At 42.3% G+C, this 26,421-nt stretch overlaps 1 protein-coding gene across 1 annotated transcript in view; it reads left to right on the top strand.

Moving 5' to 3' along the window:
• Window positions 1-26,421, top strand: part of LOC137332823 (X-linked interleukin-1 receptor accessory protein-like 2) — a 248,240-nt gene that overhangs the window by 123,319 nt on the left and 98,500 nt on the right. Inside the window, exon 4 of the mRNA XM_067996754.1 lies at window positions 1,617-1,770. Coding sequence (XP_067852855.1) covers window positions 1,617-1,770 — 154 coding nt within the window. The remainder of the gene's footprint in view (window positions 1-1,616; window positions 1,771-26,421) is intronic.

Here is a 26,421-nt window from a genome sequence, read left to right as displayed (position 1 = left end):
TAATTGTAGAAGCTCTTAAAATCCGTTTTTATATTTCTTACTAGTTTAATTTCATATTCTATTTTCTTCCTTTTTATCAATGTTTTGGTTGTCCTTTGCTGGTTTCTAAAACTCTCTAAATCCTCAGGCTTACTACTCTTCTTGGCAACATTATAGGCCACTTCTTTTAATCTAATACTATCTTTAACTACTTTAGTTCGCCACGGATGGATCACTTTTCCCATGGAGTTTTTATTTCTCAATGGAATGTGTATTTGTTGAGAATATTGAAATATTTCTTCAAATGTTTGCCATTATTTATCAACCGCCATATCCTTTAATCTAATTTCCCAATCTGCCTTAACCAACTCGCCCCTCATACTTATGTAATTGGTTTTATTTAAGTTTAAGACTCTAGTTTCTGACTTAAGTACGTCACTCTCAAAACTCAATGTGAAATTCTGTCATATTATGATCACTCTTCCCCAGAGGATCCTTTACTGTGAGATTACTAATTAACCCTGCTTCATTACACAAGACGAGATCTAAAATAGCCTGTTTTCTGGTTGGTTCCATGACATATATTGTTCGAGGAAACCATCTTGAATGCATTCCATGAACCCATCCTCCAGGCTACCTTTGCCAATTTGATTTGCCCCATCTATATGAAGATTAAAGCCCTCCAAGATTACTGCATTACCTTTGTTACAAGCTCCTAATATTTCATGATTAATACTCTGTACAATGGTATAGATACTATTTGGGGGCCTATAAACTGCTCCCATCAGAGCTTTCTGCCCCTTGTTATTTCTTATTTCCACCCATGTAGATTCTACTTACTGACCTTCCGAGCCAAGACCCTTTCTCACAACTGTCCTCATATCATCCTTTATTATCAGGGCCATGCCCCCTTCTTTTCCATTCCGACTGTCTTTTCTAAATGTCATATACCCTGGAATATTTAGTTCCCAACCTTGGTCACTTTGCAACATTGCCTCTGTAATGGCTATTAGGTCAAACCCATTTATCTCTATTTGTGCAACTAATTCATCTATCTTGTTACGAATGCTCCGTGCATTCAGATAAAGTGCCTTTTGTTTTGACTTTTTACCATTCTTTCCTGCTTTGACCTTATTTGCTGACGCATTATTATTGGTAAACTCTGTCCCTTCCTGCCACACCCTGATTATCTTTACCCAAATCACTACACAGCTCTGTTGCTTTGACTTTTATCGTTAGATTTCTAAATTTCCTCTCGCCTGACCCCTCTTCTTTCTCCACAGAAGCTGCCTGACTTGCTGAGTATTTCCAGCATTTTCTGTTTTTATTTCTTATTTCCAGCATCCGCAGTATTTTGCTTATGATCAATCTAGCGAACCTCTGCTGCACTGCCTCTAAGGCAAGTACATCCTTCAAACAGGATAGAGAGAGAACAATGACAACTAAGCACATGTTGGCATTGGCACATTGTAGGCCAGTGCATGCAGAAATTCTCTTCAAATGAATAAACTGCAAGATAAGGCTGTCAAGAGAAAAGGATTTAACAATTGTTTTTTAAACGTTGCAGCATAATAGCTAATTGGAAATAAATGGATATACTTATTATAGAGTTCTTTTTTAATCCCATGTTAACATAGGAATGTTTGCAAAAATCATGGAGAAGTACAATTTTGCAGAAGAGGAATACCCTTGTGATACAAGAGGTTCAAGAGATGGATTTGGGGAATTACACATGTGAACTGAAGTACAAGAACAAGCTGGTGAGAAGAACAACTGAATTAAGGATTACAGGTGAGGGATTTTATTTTATTTATGAAATGAAGTGAAACTATGTTCAGCTCTTCACACTTCACCCAACAATGAATAAGTATTATTCATATCAGCAGTGAACACTGGTCACACTGGATGAAAGTTAACCAGGAATTGGTTCTGTTCTTATAAAGTGCTAGTCTGATCGATAATATGCATGGCATTGATGATGTGCCCTTAGAATACTCAGAACATTCATAATTAATGCAAGAAATAATGAGATGGCTAATGGCTTTAAGTGCTGATAATATTCAAAGTGCCACTTTGTTTTTTTGTTCATTTGATATGGTAGAAAATGTTGGTTATGATATTTGTAGTTGAAACACTCGGTCCAAATTTGAGCAGAAGATATTCCATTTGTTCACAATGTCTGCAACATCTTGTGATAGGAATTATAGAAGTTACAGCTCAACAGGAAGTTATTTGGCCCAGCATTCCTGCTGGCATTGGCTCTTCAATTGGATCAATCTAATCTCTCTTCCCTTCAATTCCCCAATTTTAAAAAATATATAATTTTCCTTTTCAAAGACTTATATAATTCAGTTTTAAATGATGTTGTATTCTCTGCCTCATTACAATTGTGGTAAAGCATTCCATGTTCTAATAACGCTCTGTGTGAAAAAAAAATCTTCTAACTTACCCTTTCATTCTTCAAGTGATAACTCTCCTTGTTACCGACTTGCCAACCAGTGCAAAAAATATTTCATTTTTACCATCTCAAAACACTTCATAATTTTGAAAACTTCTATTAGATCCCTTATTAGTGGGGAAGTCCAGAAAAAGAGGGCATAACCTTAAAATTAAAACTAGACCATTTGGGGGTGATATCAGGAAGCACTTCTTCATGGAGTGAAAATCTGGAACTCCCTCCCCAAAAAGGCTGTTTAGGCTGGGGGTCACTTGAAAATTGCAAAACTGAGATTGATAGATTTTTGTGAGGCAAGGGTATTAAGGGTTACGGAACCAAGGCAGGTAAATGGAATTAAGATACAGATCATCCATGATCTAACCAAATGGCAGAACAGGCTTGAGGGGCTGAATGGCCTACTCCTGCTCCTATGTTCCCCTTTAAGCTTCGGCGGTTTGTGAAGATTAGATAGCCCCTGCTGCACTTCACCTGACGAAGGAGAAAGCCTCCGAAAGCTTGTGATTTTCAAATAAAACTGTTGGACTATAACCCGGTGTTGTAAGATTCCTTTCTCTTGTACTGGTGACTCTTATTGGGTACAGTTCCAAAAGGGACAATGACATTTAAATACCTCATCCCCGTGGCCATTTTATATGTATGAAGCTTGCCAGTACAAGGCTTGCCAGTATAAGCCAGTGGTCTAAGCAACACCCGCAAACTTGGGAATTCCAGAGGTAACTGGATGCAGATTAGGAGAGGAACCCTGGCCAATTTTTCTCCACAGTTGTAGCACCCCACCACTATCCTAGCTGACATTAAATAATTTAGCACCAACAGGTTATCAGAGACTTTTCAGTGGCTCATTGCGTTTACAGACTGACCGAACTGGGGCTGTGAATGCTGCTTGCTTGTTAGTTTTTCTTTTAGGTTATGTCTGTATTTTGGGCGAAGAACTCTTCTGAGCAGTTTGAGAAATTTGTTGCAGTTGCAGCTCATGTCTACAATTTCTTCTCCCACTGAAATGATGAGTATGAGCCCACATGGGAATATAAGCAAATATCAGCCTGCCTGTGGCAAGTTATCGCTTTAAAATGGATCCTAGTATTGACTAACCATCAGAACTGGAAGGGCAGAAAGAATGTACCTTTCCCCAGTGCACTGGACTCCCACTATTCTCAGAGGGCTGAGAAAGTATCGACAGAAGCCAAATGTATAACTTCACCACCAAACATATGAGAAATTACAAAAAATGTTACCAGAAGAGCTGACACTTTGGTTTATTTGTAGAATATGTGCACTGAATGTGCTTTTAAAATAAAATATAATTTTAATATTTCAAGATGATCACGGAAGCACGCTGTGCAGACCTATGAACTGTCTTCAGCACTAAATCTACATCACTATTGATTGTTACTTCCTGCTAATGCCCCTATTGCTTGTCAGTGAAAACTGATTCAGGGTTATTTTAAAATATACTTTTTCCCAAAGTGTTCCGCACATACATATTGCTGAATGTAATAGTCTACAACATGAAGAAAGCTTAAGTACCACGTAAGACAGGTCTCTCGAATCTAATCTTAGTTGGGTACATGGAGCAATAAAATATTGATATGCAATTTGAGATGATGTAGTCTTAAAGTATATAAATTAACAGAGACACAAGCTACATTTTTACAATATTGGAGCAATCCTGTCTTGGATGATGATTAATAAATCTTCCAATGCTTATGTTATTGCAACGAGTGTCATGCTCTGGAGAGCCAGCTTCCTGGCAGTTATCTGAAGAAAGCCTTGAACAGCTAGTAAGGTCAAAAAGCAGACTCTCCAGAGCCCTATTGTAAGCCATAGTTGTTCAGCGCTGTGATAGAAATGTAACAGAACCAAAAATGAATTACACTTAGGACTGATTTTTCTATATTTCTTAGGCAGCTTTTAAGATTTTCTTTCAATAGAATTTTTGAAAAAAAGATTGCCTTGATTTTTAAAAAAATAATAACAGTATGAACAGGTATGAAATGGATTTTGTACAACTCTGGTACAAGTCATTTATTTTAAGCATAAAAACTGCCTTGAGGCTGTATGCGGTGAAGCTGTCGACACACTTTCAATAGTTCTGAAGTGAAATGCTTCAGAAGCTTTAAAAGTGTTGCTTAGGATAATTTCTGCTGCTCCTAGACAGTATTATTAGCAGCAATAAATAATCTCATTTGACAAGTCAAAGTAACATTTGCTTCAGATCTTTGCTTTGTTTTGATGAAGCATAAATCAATGGAAACCACGGCATAATCTGTAATCGGTCAACTGTGTTTCCACCTGAAGGAAGCAAAGTGATATAAATAAAGGATTAAGGGAAGCTCAGTAAATGTTATATTTTTGTAGTACAATAAGTTTTTGTTGACAGTTGGAGGGCCCATTGATCTCAAAAAATGTTGACCATGACAAGGCATTCGATAAAGTTGAGGTTGTTACACAAGATTAGGGCTCATGGGGTTGGGGGTAATATATTAGCATGGATTGAGGATTGGTTAACAGACAGAAAACAGAGAGCAGGAACAAATGGGTCATTCTCAGGTTGGCAGGTTGTAACTAGTGGGGTGCTGCAAGGATCAGTGCGTGGGCCTCAGCTGTTTACAATCTGTATCAATGAATTAGATGAGGGGACCAAGTGTAATTCATCCAAGTTTGCTGACGACACAAAGCTAGGCGGGAAAGTAAGCTGTGAGGCAGAAGCAAAGAGGCTTCAAAGGGATATCGACAGGTTAAGTGAGTGGAAGAGAAGGTGGCAGATAGAGTATAATGTGAAATTATCCACTTTGGTGGGAAGAATAGAAAAGCAGAATATTTTTTCAAAAGTGAGAGACTAAGAAATATTTGTAGTCAGAGGGATTTGGATGTCATTGTACATGAATCACAGAAAGTTAACATGCAGGTAGAGCAAGCAATTAGGAAGGCAAATAGTATGTTGGCCCTTATTGTAAGGGGGTTGGAGTACAAGAGTAAGGAAGTCTTGCTGCAATTCTTTAGGGCTCTGGTGAGACCACATCTGGAGTACTGTGTACAGTTTTGGTCTCCTTACCAAAAGGAAGGATATACTTGCTTTAGAGGTGGTGCAACGAAGGTTCACTAGATTGATTCCTGGGATGAGAGGGTTGTCCTATGAGGAGATATTGAGAAGAATGGGCCTATATTTTCTGGAGTTTAGAAGAATGAGAGGTGATCGCATTGAAATGTATAACATTTTTAGAGGGCTTGACAGGATAGATGCTGAGAGTTTGTTTCCCCTGGCTGGACAGTCTAGAACAAGCGGTCATAGTCTCAAGATAAGGGGTCAGTCATTTAAGATCGAGATGAGGAAAAATTTCTTCACTCTGAAGGTTGTGAATCTTTGGAATTCTCTGCCCCAGAAGGCTGTGGATGCTCAGTTGTTGAGTATATTCAAGACTGAGATCAATAGATTTTTGGCACTGAGGAAATCAAGGGAAATAGAGATAGGGCGGGAAAGTGGAGTTGAGGTAGAAGTTCAGCCATGATCTGATTGAATGGCTCGAGGGGCTCCTATTTCTTACATTCTTAATCTTACACTGCTATTTAATATAATGGCCGTAATAGTGGAGTCTGAAGATCACATCATTGGAACCTCCAAAATCGACTATTCGAATGCTCTCATGGCCAGCATTCCAACCACCACCCTCCATAAACTTGAGCTAATCCAAAACTCTGCTGTCCATATCCTAACTCGTAGCAAGTCCCGTTCACCCATCACCCCACTGCTTGCTGATCTACACTGGATCCAGTCTGGCATCACTTCAATTTTAAAATTCTCATCTTTGTGTTCAAATCCCTCCATTGCCTCACTCCTCCCTATGTCTGTAACCTCATCCAGCTGTACAACCCTCTGAGACCTTTGCGCTCCTCCAAATCTGGCCTCTTGGGCATCCCCAATTTCAATTGCTCCACCATTGGCGGCCGTGCCTTCAGCTGCCTAGGCCCTAAATGCTGGAATTCCCTCCATAAACCTTTCCACCTCTCGACTTCTTTCTTCTCCTTTAAGCTGCTCGTTAAAACCTACCTCTTTGATCACCTGTCCTAATATCTCTTTGTGGCTCGATGTCAGATTTTCTCTGATAATGCTCCTGTGAAGCGCCTTGGGATGTTTTACTACATTAAAGCTGCTAGATAAATGCAAGTTGTTGTTGAATAGTATGAGATTGTGATTTTAAAGCATATGTGATCTTATCTGTCCACAAAAAGCAGGACAAATCCAATTCGTCCAATTACCGCCCCATCAGCCGACTCTCAATCATCAGCAAAGTGATGGAAGGTGTCGTCGACAGTGCTATCAAGCGGCACTTACTCACCAATAACCTGCTCACCGATGCTCAGTTTGGGTTCCGCCAGGACCACTCGGCTCCAGACCTCATTATAGCCTTGGTCCAAACATGGACAAAAGAGCTGAATTCCAAAGGTGAGGTGAGAGTGACTGCCCTTGACATCAAGGCAGCATTTGACCGAGTGTGGCACCGAGGAGCCCTAGTAAAATTGAAGTCCATGGGAATCAGGGGGAAAACTCTCCAGTGGCTGGAGTCATACCGAGCACAAAGGAAGATGGTAGTGGTTATTGGAGGCCAATCATCTCAGCCCAGGACATTGCTGCAGGAGTTCCTCGGAGCATTGTCCTAGGCCCAACCATCTTCAGCTGCTTCATCAACGACCTTCCCTCCATCATAAGGTCAGAAATGGGGATGTTCACTGACAATTGCACAGTGTTCAGTTCCATTCATAGAGTTATACAGCACGGATAGAGGCCCTTCGGCCCATCGTGTCCGCGCCGGCCATCAGCCCTGTCTACTCTAATCCCATATTCCAGCATTTGGTCCGTAGCCTTGTATGCTATGGCATTTCAAGTGCTCATCCAAATGCTTCTTGAATGTTGTGAGGGTTCCTGCCTCCACAACCCTTTCAGGCAGTGAGTTCCAGACTCCAACCACCCTCTGGGTGAAAAAGTTCTTTCTCAAATCCCCTCTAAACCTCCCGCCTTTTACCTTGAATCTATGTCCCCTTGTTATAGAACCCTCAACGAAGGGTAAAAGCTCCTTAGTATCCATCCTATCTGTGCCCCTCATAATTTTGTACACCTCAATCATGTCCCCCCTCAGCCTCCTCTGCTCCAAGGAAAACAAACCCAATCTTCCCAGTCTCTCTTCATAGCTGAAGCGCTCCAGCCCTGGTAACATCCTGGTGAATCTCCTCTGCACCCTCTCCAAAGCGATCACATCCTTCCTGTAGTGTGGCGACCAGAACTGCACACAGTACTCCAGCTGTGGCCTAACCAGTGTTTTATACAGCTCCATCATAACCCCCTTGCTCTTATATTCTATGCCTCGGCTAATAAAGGCAAGTATCCCATATGCCTTCTTTACCACCTTATCTACCTGTTCCGCCGCCTTCAGGGATCTGTGAACTTGCACACCAAGATCCCTCTGACCCTCTGTCTTGCCTAGGGTCCTCCCATTCATTGTGTATTCCCTTGCCTTGTTAGTCCCTCCAAAGTGCATCACCTCGCACTTTTCCGGGTTAAATTCCATTTGCCACTGTTCCGCCCATCTGACCAACCCATCTATATCGTCCTGCAGACTGAGGCTATCCTCCTCGCTATTTACCACCCTACCAATTTTTGTATCATCAGCGAACTTACTGATCATACCTTTTACATTCATATCCAAGTCATTAATGTAGACCACAAACAGAAACAGCAAGGGACCCAGCACCGATCCCTGTTGTACCCCACTGGCCACAGGCTTCCAGTCACAAAAACAACCTTCGACCATCACCCTCTGCCTTCTGCCACTAAGCCAGTTTTGTATTCAAAGTGCCAAGGCACCCTGGATTCCATGGGCTCGTACCTTCTTGACCAGTCTCCTGTGGGGGACTTTATCGAAGGCCTTACTGAAATCCATGTATACCACATCCACTGCGTTACCCTCATCCACACGCCTAGTCACCCCCTCAAAAAATTCAATCAAATTAGTCAGACATGATCTTCCCTTGACAAAGCCATGTTGACTATCCCTGATTAATCCTTGCTTCTCCAAGTGGAGACTAATTTTGTCCTTCAGAATTTTTTCCAATAATTTTCCTACCACTGATGTTAGGCTCACTGGCCTGTAGTTCCCCGGTTTTTCCCTACTCCCCTTCTTGAATAATGGTATTACATTAGCGGTTCTCCAGTCCTCTGGCACATCCCTGTGGCCAGAGAGGTTCTGAATATATGTGTCAGAGCCCCCGCAATCTCCTCCTTTGCCTCACACAGTAGCCTGGGATACATTTAGTCCGGGCCTGGGGATTTATCCATTTTTAGGCCTGCTAAAACCGCCAATACCTCCTCCCGCTCGATGTTAATATGTTCGAGTATATCACAGTCCCCCTGCCGTATTTCTATGTCTACATCGTCCTTCTCCATAGTGAAAACAGATGCAAAAAATTCATTTAGAACCCCTCCTACATCTGCCGGCTCCACACACAGATTGCCATTTTTGTCCCTAATGGGCCCTATTTTTTCCCTAGTCATCCTCTTACCCTTAATATACTTATAAAACATCTTAGGATTTTCCTTTATTTTGCTCGCCAGTGTTATTTCATGGCCCCTCCTTGATCTCCTAATTTCTTTTTTAAGTATCCCCCTGCACTTTTTGTACTCCTCCAGGGCTTCCTTCGTCTTTAGCCTTTTGTATCTGCCAAAAGCCCTCCTTTTTTTCCTAATCCATTCTCGTATATCCCCTGACATCCAAGGTTCCCTGGAGTTCTTGGAACCACCCTTGACCTTTCCGGGAACATGTTGCCATTGTATGGTCTCAATCTCCCTTCTGAAAGACTCCCATTGCTCCGATGCGGATTTTCCTACAAGCAGCTGATCCCAGTCCATTTTGGCCAGATCCTGCCTTATCCTATTAAAATCGGCCTTCCCCCAATTTAGAACCTTTATTTCCGGCCCCTCCCTGTCCTTTTCCATGACCACCTTAAATCTCACCGAATTATGGTCACTCTCACCAAAGTGCTCACCTACGAGCACTTCTTCCACTTGGCCGGCCACATTCCCTAGAATTAGGTCCAGTACCGCCCCCTCTCTTGTAGGACTTTCTACATGCTGGCTCAAAAAGCTCTCCTGGATGCACGTTAAGAATTTTGTACCCTCTAAGCCTTTTACACTCTGAGTATCCCAGTTAATATTGGGGAAGTTGAAATCCCCCACTATTATTACCCTATTATTTGCACAATTTTCTGAGATTTGCCTACATATCTGTTCCTCTATCTCCCCCTGACTGTTTGGGGGCCTATAGTACACTCCCATTAAAGTGCTTGCCCCCTTTTTGTTTTTAAGCTCCACCCATATGGCCTCATTAGAGGAACCTGCTAATATATCATCCCTCCTTATGGCAGTAATTGATTCTTTAATTAATATTGCGACCCCCCCTCCTCTTATACCTCCCCCTCTGTCTCGCCTGAAGATTCTGTACCCCGGAATATTGAGCTGCCAGTCTTGCCCCTCCCTCAACCATGTCTCTGTGACAGCAACAATATCATACTCCCATGTGTTTATCAACACCTTCAGTTCATCCACCTTATTCGCAAGACTCCTTGCATTAAAATAGATGCCATCCAGCCTTGCCCTCACATATTTGCCCTGCCTTCCAAGCTGACTTGTTTTTTTCTCTATATTTGGCTGCACATCACCCCCTATTGTAGCTCCACTCTGTATCCCATCCCCCTGCCAAGTTAGTTTAAACCCCCCCCAACAGTGCTAGCAAACCTCCCCGCAAGGATATTTGTCCCGCTCTGGTTCAGGTGCAACCCGTCCGACTTGTACAAGTCCCACCTTCCCCAGAAGCAGGCCCAGTGATCCAGGAAACTGAAACCCTCCCTCCTGCACCAACTCTTTAGCCACGCATTCATCTGTTCTATCCTCCTATTTCTATACTCACTAGCCCGTGGCACTGGGAGTAATCCAGAGATTACAACCTTTGAGGTCCTGCTCTTTAATCTGCTACCTAGCTCCCTAAATTCTTGATGCAGGACCTCATCTCCCTTCCTACCTATGTCGTTGGTCCCAATGTGGACCACGACCTCTGCCTGCTCACCCTCCCCCTTGAGAATGCCCTGTAGCCGCTCAGTGACATCCATGACCCTGGCACCAGGGAGGCAACAAACCATCCTGGAGTCACGTTTACGGCCACAGAAACGCCTGTCTGTTCCCCTTACGATAGAATCCCCTACCACTATAGCTCTTCCACTCTTTTTCCTCCCAGCCTGTGCAGCAGAGCTACCCCTGGTGCCAGGAAGTTGGCTGCTGCTGCCTTCCCCTGATAAGTCATCCCCCTCAACAATATCCAAAGTGGTATATTTGTTTGAGAGGGGTCGGCCACAGGGGACCCCTGCACTGCCTGCCTGCTCTTCTTACTCTGCCTGGTGGTCACCCAATTACTTCCTGCCTGTACAACCTTTACCTGCGGTGTGACCATCTCACTAAACGTGCTATCCACGACGTTCTCAGCATCGCGAATGCTCCTTAATGAATCCATCCGCAGCTCCAGTGCCACAACCCCTCAGATAATGAAGCAGTCCATGCCCGCATGCAGCAAGACCTGGACAACATCCAGACTTGGGCTCATAAGTGGCAAGTAACATTCGCGCCAGACAAGTGCCAGGCAATGACCATCTCCAACAAGAGAGAGTCTAACCAACTCCCCTTGATATTCAACGGCATTACCAGTGCCGAATCCCCTACCATCAACATCCTGGGGGTCACCATTGACCAGAAGTTTAACTGGACCAGCCACATAAATACTGTGGCCACAAGAGCAGGTCAGAGGTTGGGTATTCTGTGGCGAGTGACTCACCTCCTGACTCCCCAAAGCCTTTCCACCATCTACAAGGCACAAGTCAGGAGTGTGATGGAATACTCTCCACTTGCCTGGATGAGTGCAGCTCCAACAACACTCAATAAGCTCAACACCATCCAGGACAAAGCAGCCCGCTTGATTGGCACCCCATCCACCACCCTAAACATTCACCCCCTTCACCACCGGCGCACTGTGGCTGCAGTGTGTACCATCCACAGGATGCACTGCAGCAACTCGCCAAGGCTTCTTCGACAGCACCTCCCAAACCCGCGACCTCTACCACCTAAAAGGACAAGGGCAGCAGGCACATGGGAACAACACCACCTGCACGTTCCCCTCCAAGTCACACACCATCCCGACTTGGAAATATATCGCCGTTCCTTCATCGTCGCTGGGTCAAAATCCTGGAACTCCCTTCCTAACAGCACTGTGGGAGAACCTTCACCACATGGACTGCAGCGGTTCAAGAAGGCGGCTCACCACCACCTTCTCAAGGGCAATTAGGGATGGGCAATAAATGCTGGCCTTGCCAGCGACGCCCACATCCCATGAACCAATAAAAAAAAAATCAGATTTGCAGCCAGTTTGGATAGAAACAAACTGAATTTTTTACATTTACTGTACAAAATGATTTGTGACAGAGTGGTTTCCTACTCTATGGCAGGAAAACTGGTGGTTGTGTTTAAGGAGATGGCCATGGAAATAACTTCAGGGAATATAAATGTGGCATTTGGTTATTTGCCCTCGTCTGCCTCCAAATAATTCATTTTGCAAAGAGGAGGGGCACAGTATTGAACAGGGCTTTTATCACAAAGTGCAAATGACTGCATTCTGCAACAAGGACAGAATCAGCAAAACCATTCTTTTATTCAACAAGTCAAAAACAAATATCTTTCATGCAATACCAGCCTGTCCCTTAGGACAGATCGTGCCTAAATGGAAGATTTGGAATCAGATGCACCAAGTTTTTTGGGGAGCATATCGCCCTTGAACTGCACTTGGTGCTATTGGAAGAAGTTTGAGTGCAGAGGTCTCTGACATTCATTTATGTGAAATTTGCATTGCTGTGCCCTGTTCAGGTACAGTCAGCTGCAGAAACCAGAAAAGACCATACAGGAAGTTTGTGTGCAGTGTTATTCAGGAGCAAAATCGGAGGAAAGGATTAGCCCCCATTCTTCCCCTGCATTGCATCCATTTTTTGACCACAATTTGGCCTGACTGACTTTTGTTTTCTTCTCTAGTCTGTGAACTTGCATACATTAACATTTCAAAACCACGAGCAGTCAACCAACAGAGGCTAGCTCATTTCCCACTATATTGATGCTACATCTACACAGTTTTCTGTATTGCTTTTCTAACCCCCAGATTAAGAGATCTTTTAAAAAATACAGCTGCCTGAACCAATCTTTAAATCACACTGTTTTGTCTGTGTAAAGTTGTCATATAATAAAAAGAGATATATTACAGATTTTTTTAATGCTTCTTTGCTCCTAAGCAGGTTCTGATTTTAAAATCTAATAAATTGTATCACAATCATCCTGCAGTGTTTATGTATGTGACTTATTTCTGTAAGAAGGGGAACTGAAATATTTATGTAAAAATATTGCACAATATATTGTCTGAGATGTGCAAAAATGCCATGTAGTTTTACGTTTTGTGTTTGTGTGTTTAAAGCATCAGCTGTTCTGGTGAATGAGATAATGGCATTTTTTTTTGATTATTTTTGTACACTAATTTTAACCATGAGAACAGTGTAGTCACGTGACTTAAACTTGAGGACCAAAAGTCTCACATGGGGTAAGAACTTCAAAATAACTCTTGCACCCTAAACTGATGACATCACTCTAGCCTCAACCACCCCACCCCCCCTTAACCCATCTGTCCTTGCAGACAACCACTTCATCTCCAACCTCTCTGTCCACTCCAAAGTCCATGAACTTGTGGTCGCCTCCCAAATCTGTGCCCATCTTTCCCGCAACTCCATGTTTGAATCTCTCCAATTAGGTATCCACATCACTGAAATGCCCTAATCAAAGTTGCAAATTACATCCTCTGTGACTGTGACCATGATGCATTATCCCTCCTCATTCTCCTCGACCTGTCTACAGCCTTTGACACGGTTGACCACACCATCCTCCTCCAGTGTCTCTTCTCCATTGTCCAGCTCAGCGGGACTGCCCTTGCTTGATTCTACTCTTACCTATTCATTCGTAAGTCACTCATGTCTGACAATACTTTCTCTGACTGCTCCTGCACCATTACTTTGGAGTCCACCAAGGATCTATCCCTGCCTCTTCCTCATCTAAATCAACCCCTTTGGTGACATCATCCGAAGACGTGGGAGGTGATTCTCAATTGATTGTTTACAATTGAGTTTATTTTCAATTGCCTGCATCTGGGAGGTAAAAATGGCAGGGAAACAGCAGCTAACCGTTGAATGCCCAAGCCGTGTCTGATGCACATTTTTAGACAGGAATGTAAATGGGGCCCAGCACTCCTTCCTGAAACATATATCTGATTATGCTTCTGTAAGGAGGCGCCTTGGGACATTTTACTACATTAAAGGTGCTATATAAATACAAGTTGTTGTTGATGTAGGGCTGCACTGTGGGACTTGCCACATGGTGAATTGAAGGAAATTATTATTCATGTCTGAGTAGGATCCATTGTTATTTCCTAGTCTTTTTATGTTACTCTTTGAACTTTGAGGCATTTCTTTTCTCATTACGTCACATTGAGCTGTCCAATTTTAAAACCTGGTCATGACTTGATACCTCAATAACTGAAGCCATTCAAGTGCTTTATGGTGACCAGTGGTGTTCTGCATTTGAATCCTGATGAATGTTGCCATGTGAAGATGCTTGTGTTGTTTGATGACTACTTTGGTCCACTTTGAAGCGAGAGATTGAGTTTTGACTTCCTCCAGTGGAATTTTGCTTTTTTTCAATGAATAATAGAGAAGTTAGTGCTTGATTAGTGCTTCCACCCAAGCTGCAATAGATTCAGAATATATTTGATATATACATGGTTGTACTTTGGCTAAAATGAGCACTCTTGTTGGACTAAAATATAACTCTGGTATATTATTTTTGTTCCAAAATTGTTATATTTGCTTGCCAAAAGCTTTTCAGTGTTGGAGTGTGATTGCTTCAAGCTGTTCTTGAACCGGTATCTTGGATCTAAGTTGCAATAACGTTATAAAAACAAGCTGCTGTTAAGACTATTTTATCTCACTGTGTGTCTTCTTTTTTGGGAATTGTGAGCCAATCCCTAGATTAAACTGCCTGTAGCCAAACAAAACTTTCTATTCTTTTGCCATGGGCTTGTGTGATTGTTTTTTGTAATTTTACTTATAACCTTTTTATTGGGTCTAATTTGTTCCTTTTATTGCTGGAAAAGTGTTTGGTAGCTCTGGTCTGCATAAAGTAGACTTCTTAAAGGGAGTTGGAGCTTTCACTGTTGGCTATAAAGTCTTAACTTTTTCACTTTCTCGTTCGTTTTATCTGCGTTTTCCTTTGTTTTGCTGTACATATCAAATTTTTTGCATTGCAATGCTCTTAGTTAATGCTTATTTTCTGCAGCTGTCTTGCTTTCAGCTATAATTTTACTTTTAGCCGACCAAGTTCTCACAATGGGAACTCCTTTTGAATGGTTTCCAATAGCACTGTGTAATTTGGATGAGGAAATTAATTCAGGCAAAAACAAAGGCAGGAGCAAATGTACCTGAAGCATTTCATCCTAATCCAAGAACCTGGATTTACTGAATGACTTGGGCATCTCGGAGAAGAGGTTGTCACAGAGCTAAGAGATCTGATCCAGCCTGACCTGCAGGTAAGTTCAACAACAGAGGTGGCTCTTCCCACAGCTGAGAAGGTCTCCCCATGCAACTGGATCCTTCTAAGCCAGAGTGGGGGATAGATGTCAGATCATCCAGTACGCTGCTCATAGATGCATTAAAAAAGTGACAGATCCCATGTTTGCAAAGGGCAACACTTGTATCACTTTCCTTGTAGAAACACATCAGCTAGACAGGGAATAGGACTTGTACTGGGCTCTCTCTATATGTGAGCTAGTTTTTAAAACCAGTCATTAGTAATTTAAGATGTGACATGTGGTGAGTGTAGAATGCTTGTGAGGAAAGAAATGACTTTGGACCTATGGTTCCCAAAGCTCTCCACCACTGGGGTTTTCATTGTGTCATTTCTGGGTCTGTTACAGACTAATTGATAGAGATTGATTGCTGTGATTCGTCAACAACTCCATTATCGTTGAATCAGTCAACTACCAGGGTGGTAGATGGTGAACTAGATGGGCCTGAGTCTTTTTTTGTCTAGCAATTCCTATGTTCCTATGACAGGGTTTCTAAGAGTGCAAAACATGGTAAGTGGTAAATATTGGCCATCCAGTCTCCTCACACAAACCGCATGATCTACATGAACAGAAATGGCTCCCATTCCATTAATGTGCAGGTGGTGTCAAACCACAGACACATCATCAAGCAAAACAATGCCTGATATCCTGGAAGCACCCATGATGCCTTCATTTTGTGCTGATCTACCATGCCCAGATTATTTGAAGGCATGAAGAATGGATGGTTGCTAAGAGACCAGGGCTACCCTCTTCAGACCTGACTGATGAATCCTCCCGAGAAAAGCTGAACAAAAATACACGAGGCACATACCTCGATCAGAATTAGTGTTGAGCATATCATTTTTTTCACTTACTAGTTAGTTTCGTCTGCATTTTCCTTCGTGCATTAATTTTTGTTGTTGTACTTGTCACATTTTTTGCATTGCAAGTCTTTTGGTTAAGCAGAGAATCTGTTGCTTGGACCAAATGGGGGTAAGGGATGACCTCGTAAAAGTATCCAAAATAATCGCTGTCTGTTGCATTTTGCACAACTTCACTGTCCAAAGAGGAATAAGAATGCAGCAGGACAATAAAAGGTGGTTGAAGTAAGACCATTGCAGAAAGCATCCATGATGCCTCTATTTTGCACCACTCCATCATGCCCCAATTATTTGAAGGTGACTGAACAGCTCGTTGCTAAGAGGAAGAGAAATAAAAAATGGAGGGAGGTGACATGCAGCCAGGAAGAATGCTGCTCCAGTCAATTGTGGAGAACTGCTTTTAATTAAGTCCCTAATCTAGCAGCTGCACAGACAGCCCTTTCCAATTTGCTAACATATTAAGAAAAAGTCTCTAAAATAAAATGCACAAAATTTAATTCCCTACAGACAAAATGTAAATATCAAATTAATGATAGCTACGTTGGTTCCCATAAGGTGTGAGTCCTTACCTTGTGCTATATGTAAGTGCTCCCTTGGTGGGAGGAACAAGTGCGGAGGCCAACTGTTGTTCAGTGGTGGCCTCTTGGGATGGAGGTGCCTATGTACCATCTGACACTGCAGTGGCTGCCTCTGCTTGCCCAGCACCAGGCACTTCTTCAGATTGGACAGATATGTTGTCACCCTGAGGGGGAAGCTGCTTCTCCTGTCCTTCTTCCTCCTCCCACGTCACTGCTGTTAGCATTCCTGCAGGATGACCATGGACTTGCACTGAAACAGAGACACAAGTAGTGTGAAACCTAACACCACGTTTCCCTCAATCCCCAAGCTATGCACTCCGACTCCTGTAAGTTGAAGCCCAAGGTCGCGATAGCCACAGCTGCAGCATACATGAGAGAAAGTGTATCTGGGCTTTGGCCTTCTATTCTGGCGAGTTCTCCACAGAGGACCGTGGAATTGCCTCACATTTCACCGTGCATTACAATTGTGTTCAGCCGTCACGTATATGTCAGTAAGCAGACGGCGGTGCCATCTAAGCCTGGAAATTACGATTGGTAATATTAGAGGCAAATCCTTAACATGACCGTACAGAATTTCTTTCTCTGCTATTTTAGTAGAGGTGTTAACCCACTTAAAATAAATGAGTTAACATCTGCATTAAAATAGCAGATTGAGGAATATCATATCAATGTGTTAAATGTTCGTCCATTAATATCACCAATTGTAATTTCTAGGCTTTAGTGCTTTCGTCCAAGAATGTAATTAATGTGTATTTTGAAATTGCTCGGTACATTTTTTGGTTTGCGTACTAAATCTAAACATAAAAGGATAAATATACCATACAATAACAATATTGTCTAATAAATAACGGAGACAACTTTACTTACAAATTTGGCAGACTACCAGAAGCACTGAATGTGAGCCAACTGGACTCCCATTACAGGTACTCCATGTGCATTGCTGTCATCATTTTCATTAATTGACAAGTAAGATCTCCGAAATGGGCTATTTTTCACTAATACCTTTAACTCGACTATAAACTTGCCACTATAGGTTTTACTTGAATGACTTGTGCAACAAGGTGTGAAATATAACAGAAACAGCCCCAGTATTTAGTCACTGAGTTTGAATAACTAAATGGAAGGGGATATTCAATGTAAAGAGTTACCCTGGTCATTCCTGAGAAAGGAGGGCGTCATGGAGCTAATTTTCTGACCTTTGCCCCCCATTTCCCAGGCACAAAGGTTAGGGAGCCAGTGTAATTTAAAGATTTCTTTCATTTTCCTACATAACAACAGGCAGTAAATTTAAATTAAAAATGCTAATTGAAGCACTTTGAGACCTTTATCTGAGACTGGTTACGGTGCCATATAAAGGCAATTTGTTTCTATTCTTAATGACTGGAATAATCTGAATATTTCACCATATCCCATTGTGTATTTTATTTATGCAAATGTCATGTTAATTTATCAAGGAAACTTTATGCTTTATAAGTGAAGATTTTTTTAAAATTTGCATATGTAAAGTTATTGAAATGCCTGCTATTCCACTGGTTGATATGTATAGTACAGGGCATATTTTGAGAAGTGGAGACTTTTGATGTACGTAGTACAGAGCACATTTTGACAAGTGGCTCTTAGTTCTGGATAGCTTGTAGACGACCTAGGCAACATTCCTTCACATTAAAAATAAAAATATAGGTTACTGCAGTGCAAACAGAATGCATAATGGGAGAGTCTCACTAATTAACAATCTAATTCTAAAATGGCAGTCCTGATAACGCTGCTGAGAGATCAGATAAATGAAATTATTTTGAAGAAGTGCTATAAACAACTGCAGATCAACACAGATTGTCTAGGCAAAGTCTAGCCATCTAATCATTAATACTTTACAGTCTTTAATTATGGCATTTAGCTCCTTTAAGATGAAATTCAAGTTTGAATTATTTTTAAGTAGAGATTATTGGAAGCACAGAGGATGCTTACATCACACCTCAATATAATATTTGAACTGCCTCTGTCCTAAAATGCCTGTCCACCATCTCAAAAATCCCTTGGAAGAGATCAGGATATCAAATTAACTTTTTCTGAAAGAAAAAGAAAATGTTGGAAATACACAGCAGGACCATCATCATCTTCTGTTCATTTTATTTGTCCATTACCCTCATAAATGAGCCGTGAAGTGAACATGAAAATTTTGCTGCATGATTTGATCCAGAAAAACAAACAAAAGTGAATGCGTTTGCAAAATTTATGCTGTGCAATATGATGAGTCACATTTGCCATTTTAATTCTAAATAGCATGTTATTAATGTGGTCTGTTGGCATATGGTGCTTCTGACTATGGCAGATTAGAAGCAGTGGTCAGAGAGTGTGACTCTGTTCCAGTCACAATATTATAGTGAGCACCCTATTAAAGTACAGCACCTATTCACCTAACAGAATTTATTAAAACACTTGGGGAAATAAGGGTATCAGTGGTGATAGTAGTTGTGACAGTTAATTCATAAACCTATGCAAAATTGAAAGAATGTGTGAAGGTCATCTTTACTTAGAAAGTGGTGAGAATGTGGAACTCCAAACCACATGGAGTGGTTGAGGCGAATAGCATAGATGCATTTAAGGGGAAGCAAGATAAGTGCATGAGGGAGAAAGGAATAGAAGGATATGCTGATGGGGTTAGATGAAGTAAGGAGGGAGGAGGCTCGTGTGGAGCATAAACATGGACCAGTTGGGCCAAATGGCCTGTTTCTGTACTGAAAAAATCTACGTAATTCTATGTTATTTGGGGATATTTTGCTCACTTTGTGTGTGCATGCATCGTGAGGAAATTTTCAATCGATTCTCAGATAACCATTAGGTGGTAAATTGCATGATAATTATCCATCTTCTAACCAAATAAGAGAAATTATTTTTCAGGAGATGTTGCTTTATCTGGGAAAGTTGAAGCCTATTACCTTCAGAGACATTGTTAATAACAACAGTATTTTATTATACCACCAGGAAGAGTAATCTTTTCAAAGTTTATTTCAGTGGTTTGGTTTGAATCAAAGTTTTACCCCAACCATACATCACTACCAAATCCATGACCAGAAACCCATTTAGGCTTTAAATGAAACACATCACACTGAGGCATCTACTGCTGAATTAAAGTCCCTAACCTCAAGCACCTCTCCCCATATAATGCAACCTTATTTTTTACAGTTGTTACTTATTTTTCATTACAAATCTTCAGGTCATCCAAGTACTGATGAACTCAGTACCTTCAAGGATGGATCTCCAACAGTTTCTTCATGAAGAGACAGTGCTAATCTCTCCCTATTTGATACACTTTAGGCTTCACTTGTAGATGTTTCAAATGTCCTCTCATTGACGATCCCACCTGCTCTCATTTGATACATTAGGCAACCCTGGATAAAATTTCAGAGCTATTAAAGTCAAAGCAAGGTTATGTTATGATCATATGAAAACAGAAGACTTGCATTTATATAGTGCCTTTCACGACCTCAGGACACCCCAATGCGCTTTACAGCCAGTGAAGTACTTTTGAAATGTAGTCACTGTTGTAATGCCGAAAACGACATGACAAAATCATGTCAGTTCAGATTTGTTAAAGTCTTTGGCTTATCAACTCAGTTAAAAGTTACTTTGCACTGTAAATGAAACAAAAAAAACCTACATACAGTGGATATACTTTATTTACAGGAAAAAGTTGCAGAGTTGATTTTTAATCACGATATGTAAATTGTTCAGGGTGTCCAAATGGATCATTGACAGTATGATGCTTATATATCTGACAACCCCTGTGGGAAACTGCCTAATCAGGATCACCAGTTAGTGAGACAATATCATCACTGACACAACATTTTGAGAGACTGCTCTCCAAATTGAATGGCATAGTTACCTTGTGAAGTCTCCTCCAAGGTGATGTGTTGAACAAGGTGTACAAGATTGCTATTTTATCAAGCTATTCAGCAGTTGTTCTGTCACTCAGTAAAAAGTAATATTTTCCAACTAATTTGTGCCCCCCCCACCAAAAAAAGGACTGAACCAGACTATAAAAATTAAAATTTTATGAAAGGAGAAAAATGTTGAAGATGGTTAAAATGAATCATTATACAGGCAGTGAGGGTAATTTTCACCTTCACAGCTCACACGGTAAACTGGCGGAATTAATTACCCAACCATTACAGAACCTGCCTGATTTTCATTTCCAGTAACATAACAGGCAGGTGATCCACTCCACCCGAATACTACCCGAGTGGCAAAGGTAAAAATGATCCCCCAAGGTGTTTAGTGACTGGGTGGAGACTGCCAATTTGAATGGTACCTCCTACTAAATACTGTGATAAATGATGAAATGTCACCAAAAATTTCTTTGCCTTCAAGTGGCAGAAACTTTGCTTTTGCCTTAACACCAAACATTTTTACAAATTGTCTGCCAGTGACACCGACGCCAACAACAACAACTTGCATTTATATAGCACCTTTAACGTAGTAAAACGCCCCAAGGCGCTTCACAGGAGCGTTATCAGACAAAATTTGATATCAAGCCACGTAAGGAGACCAAAAGCTTGGTCAAAGCGGTAGGTTTTAAGGAGCGTTTCAAAGGTGTTTAGGGAGGGAATTCCAGAGCTTAGGGCCTAACAGCTGAAGGGACGGCCGCCAATGGTGGAGCAAAGGAAATCGAAGATGCACAAAAGGCAGGAATTGGAGGAACACAGAGATCTCGGAGGGTTGTAGGGCTAGAAGAGGTTACAGAGCTATGGAGGGTGCGAGGCCATCGAATAATTTGATCACAAGGATGAGAATTTTAAAATTGACACATTGCCAGACCGGGAGCCAGGGGTGATGGGTGAGCGGGACTTGGTGTGAGTTAGGATGGTGCAAAGTTTTGGATGAGTGACAAATGTGTACTTCTGCCTGAGGTTGTTGCAAAGCAGCCATTACTTTGGCATCTGACTCATATGGGTATGCTCTCCAGTGATGTCCAAACAAGTGATCGTTAAAATAGAACAGAACATCTCTGTAAGTGGATTTCCTAGTAGACCCAGAGAAGGTGCTGTTAGAGTCATCCTTTGACATCATTTTCATTGAACGCAGATTTCAGCAGCTGGCACAACCTATAATTGTAGAGAATGCCCAGTTCTTGGCAAATATGTAAAACTAGTAGCAGATTTTCTTTGCAGATGTCAGGAAGCAATTTGCCAAAAATAAGCATGAGAACCAATCAATCATTGAATGAGATGAATTACTTCAACCCTTTTTATGGAATCTTAATACCCGGGCACTAGACATGTTCTCCTCCTTCTGGCACTGGGAGATTCCATATACTTTTTCACCTTTTCTGCTATATTTCTCCTAATTCAAAAGTCAACTATTCACAAACCCTGGAATAAGGCAGCAAACTGTAACTTGCCAGATCACAAAAGTAGGCTAGAAAGTTTCACTTTCATCCGACTCTGTTGCATTAGTCTAGGATTCAGGAATTATAGAATTCAGGTGGGGGTGACTTCACATTCGCTGATAAAGATCTGTAGTGGTTATCAATATAAGGTAGTCATTAATAAATCCAATAAGGAATTCAGGAGAAACTTCTTTACCCAGAGAGTGGTGAAAATGTGGAACTCGATACCGCAAGGAGTAGAGAAGGTGAATAGCATAGTTGCATTTAAGGGGAACCTAGATATGCACATGAGGGAGGAAGGAATAGAAGGATATTCTGATAGGGTTAGATGAAGTAGGGAGGGAGAAGGCTCGTGTGGAGCATAAACACTAGCACAGTTGGGCCAAATGGCCTGCGTCTGTCCTGTATATTCTATGTAATTCTACGCAAGATATATTGCGAATGATCCAGAATTGCAACTCTGAGGCAGTAGGCATTGAGTGAGCCAAGCATGACTTTAGAAGGCTTGCTGGATATAGGTCGAACATTCAGGATCTCGGAACTACAGGCATCAAGTGTAAAGCAAGCGCAGTTTCATAACCGTGACAGTACACCAGTAAACAGAATATGTTTCAATACACTGTCAGTCGAAGAACCACACAGAAATAAAGTAGCATCCTGGAGTAATAATTATATTATGAAGGGAGTTATCCACATTTAGAGGGAAAGGCAACCTGTCCTGAAAGAGGTAAACTATGTAGATGGAGAAGAAAACAAAACCAATTTTCAAATTATTATTCTATAATTCTAGAAGGTGCCTGCAACAAGTTGAAGTGACAGGAAACCATATAAAGCTTTATAAGTTGCGAAGCTGGAGTAGAAAAGGTTAATCCAGAGCATTATTTCAAGATAAACCATGACATTAAGACAAGAAGACACTGGTACAGACTAGTACAAGGCAAGTTCAGGACTGATATCAAGAATCACTTCTTCATGCAAAGGGTGAATAATATCAGAAAAGTCCTTAGTGGTAGGGTAGTGGAGATAAAAACTCTGAAATCATTCAAGAGGCAGCTTGATATTATGATGGAGGAGCTTTAGGCATTAATATAAGGATAATCTACATTGGATGAATGGCCTCCTTCATTGATACTTCGTTTTGCTGAAGCAATTAGTTTATATACAGAGTCCTTAATTGGTATCAGGCTGAGAAATGACCTGTACTTCTATATGTATATAAGCACCAGTCTTCATATGAGTTGGGGAGCAGGGCTAAAATAAGCAAAGGTTCAAGTGTTAATGCTTGAAAATACAACCTCTGATTCTTATTCCTTACATAGAGAGTGGTGAGAATATGGAACTCACTGCCACATGGAGCGTTTGAAGCAGATAGCATTGACACATTTAAGGGGAGGCTTGATGCTTCATGGAGGAGAAGGGAATAGAGGGATATGGGGGCAGGGTGGGAAGAGGTAATGAGAGTGGGAGGAGGGTCACTGGGAGTATAAACACTGGCACAGACCAGTTGGGTCCAATGTAAAGTAATGCTGTACATTTATGTAAGTCTATATAATTAATTGATATAAAGAAGTAAAACATGGACCTATATTTTCCTATATTATAGACATGTAATTTCAAGTGTAATAGGTGGAGTTTCTTTCAAGTCAGCTTCAAGATCACACACCTGGTGATGGAAGTTCAGAATCAAGCTGATTCTCCATGGCAGACTTATTAATCTGACATCTGTGCCAGACTGGTCTTGCAGTACTCCTGAGCACTTTTGGTGATTGACCATCTCACCTGACTCACAAACAGATGTTGGAGAGGTAGACCTGTCACTGACAAGGGATTCTTTCCATTTGGCTCAAGTGACAGATCCCTAAGCCTTGTCTCTGTTCCTAAGCCTAACACTTACCCTCACCAGACTTAAGCAAGTGGGATATGTCTCTATTCGAAGAGTGTGTACACTCTGTTTTGGGCAAATAGAAACCATACAGGTGGCTGTAGATTCATTAAGCTAGGTGGGAAAGTAAGCTGTGAGGAGGACACAAAGGGTTCAATTTTAAAATGGAAGTGTGGGTGCATTATGGGCTGGGGGGGCTACGAAAATCAGGGAAATGAGGAGCAGGAAACGAACCCGGCTCCAACACGCCGACTTCCGCGTCGCACAGACTCATCTGGGTGCGGACGCAGTTCCAGAACCCGGAAATCCTGCCGGCACAATATTTAAAGAAGCAAATATACCTCATTGAGGTACTTAGGGTACTTTATTTCTTACATATTTTCAACTTACCTGGGCGACTTTCCCACGGTTTCCGATTCACACCTGGTGAAAATTTTCAGGCAAAAATAAAGTAAATAAGTGAAATAAAATAACATTTCACAATGTAAAAAAATAAATAAACCTACCTTTGAAACAATGTCACCTGCAACCCCCTGCTCCGATATCTCCCTCTCTGATGACTCCCTCTCCGATGTCTCCCTGTTCGATGTCTCCCTCTCCGATGACTCCCTCTCCGATGACTCCCTCTCCGATGACTCCCTCTCCGATGTCTCCCTGTCCGATGACTCCCTCTCCGATGTCTCCCTGTCCGATGACTCCCTGTCCGATGTCTCCCTGTCCGATGACTCCCTGTTCGATGTCTCCCTGTTCGATGTCTCCCTCTCCGATGACTCCCTCTCCGATGACTCCCTCTCCGATGACTCCCTCTCCGATGTCTCCCTGTTCGATGTCTCCCTCTCCGATGACTCCCTCTCCGATGTCTCCCTGTCCGATGTCTCCCTGTTCGATGTCTCCCTCTCCGATGACTCCCTGTCCGATGTCTCCCTCTCCGATGACTCCCTCTCCGATGTCTCCCTGTCCGATGACTCCCTGTCCGATGTCTCCCTGTCCGATGACTCCCTGTTCGATGTCTCCCTGTTCGATGTCTCCCTCTCCGATGACTCCCTCTCCGATGACTCCCTCTCCGATGACTCCCTCTCCGATGTCTCCCTGTTCGATGTCTCCCTCTCCGATGACTCCCTGTCCGATGTCTCCCTGTCCGATGTCTCCCTCTCCGATGACTCCCTGTCCGATGTCTCCCTCTCCGATGACTCCCTCTCCGATGACTCCCTCTCCGATGTCTCCCTGTCCGATGACTCCCTCTCCGATGTCTCCCTGTCCGATGTCTCCCCAAGGTCTCCCCCCGACCCCCTGCTCTGATGTCCAATGGTACCCACCCCCCCCCCCGATCTTTGCCCCCCCCCCCCCCCCAATCTTTGTTCCCACCACCCCCCCCCCCCCCCCTCACTGTCTCTTGCAGCGCTGGATGACCTCTCTCTCTCTCTCTCTCTTTCTCTGCTTCCCCCGCCCCCCCACCTCGGCATTGCAGCTCCTGTCGGCAGTCAGCCTGTCAATCAGGCTGGCTGCCAGGCGCGAAACCTGGAAACAAGATTAATGAGGATCAATTATCTCGCGATCGTGAGGGGAAAGGTAAGTTTTTATTTTTCGGATTTGCTGCGCGCCCGTTGACCCCCGCCCTGCTGCCGTCCCGCCACCCTTTTAAAATTGAGCCCAAAGAGTCTGCAAAGGGATACAGACAGGTTAAGTGAGTGGGCAAGAAGGCGGCAGATGGAGCATAATGTGAGGTTATTCACTTTGGTAGGACGAACAGAAAAACAGAATATTTTTTAAATGGTGAGAAACTATTAAATATTGGTGTTCAGAGAGACCTGAGTGTCCTCGTACAAAAAAACACAAAAAGTTTGTATGCAGGTACAGCAAGCAATTAGGAAGGCAAATGGCATGTTGGCCTTTATTGCAAAGGGGTTGGATTACAAGAGTAAGGAAGTCTTACTACAGTTGTACAGGACATTGGTGAGACCTCACCTGGAGTACTGCGTACAGTTTTGGTCTCCTTATTTAAGGAAGGATATACTTGCCTAAGAGTGAGTGCAACGAAGGTTCACTAGATTAATTCCTGGGATGAGAGGGTTGTCCTATGAAGAGAGGTTGAGTAGAATGGGCCTATATTCTCTGGAGTTTAGAAGAATGAGAGGTAGTCTCAATGAAACATATATGATTATGAGGGGGCTTGTCAGGGTAGATGCTGAGAGATTGTTTCCCCTGGCTAGAGAGTCTAGAACTAGGGGGCATAATCGCAGGATAGGGGATCGGCCATTGAAGGCTGAGATAAGGAGGAATTTCTTCACGCAGAGGGTTGTGAATCTTTGGAATTCTCCACCCCAGAGGACTGTGGATGCTGAGTCATTTAATATATTCAAGGCTGAGATTAATAGATTTTTGGACTCTGGGGGAATCAAGGGATATGGGGATTGGGCGGGAAAGTAGAGTTGAGGTCGAAGATCAGCCATGATCTGAATGGCGGAGCAGGCTTGAGGGGCCGTATGGCCTACTCCTGCTCCTATTTCTTATGTTCTTTCTTATGTTCTTATA

The sequence above is a fragment of the Heptranchias perlo genome, chromosome 15, assembly GCF_035084215.1.
Source record: "Heptranchias perlo isolate sHepPer1 chromosome 15, sHepPer1.hap1, whole genome shotgun sequence".
NCBI lineage: Eukaryota > Metazoa > Chordata > Chondrichthyes > Hexanchiformes > Hexanchidae > Heptranchias > Heptranchias perlo.
Note: the sequence above shows the minus strand (reverse complement) of the source record. Positions and strands in the feature narration are given on the sequence as shown.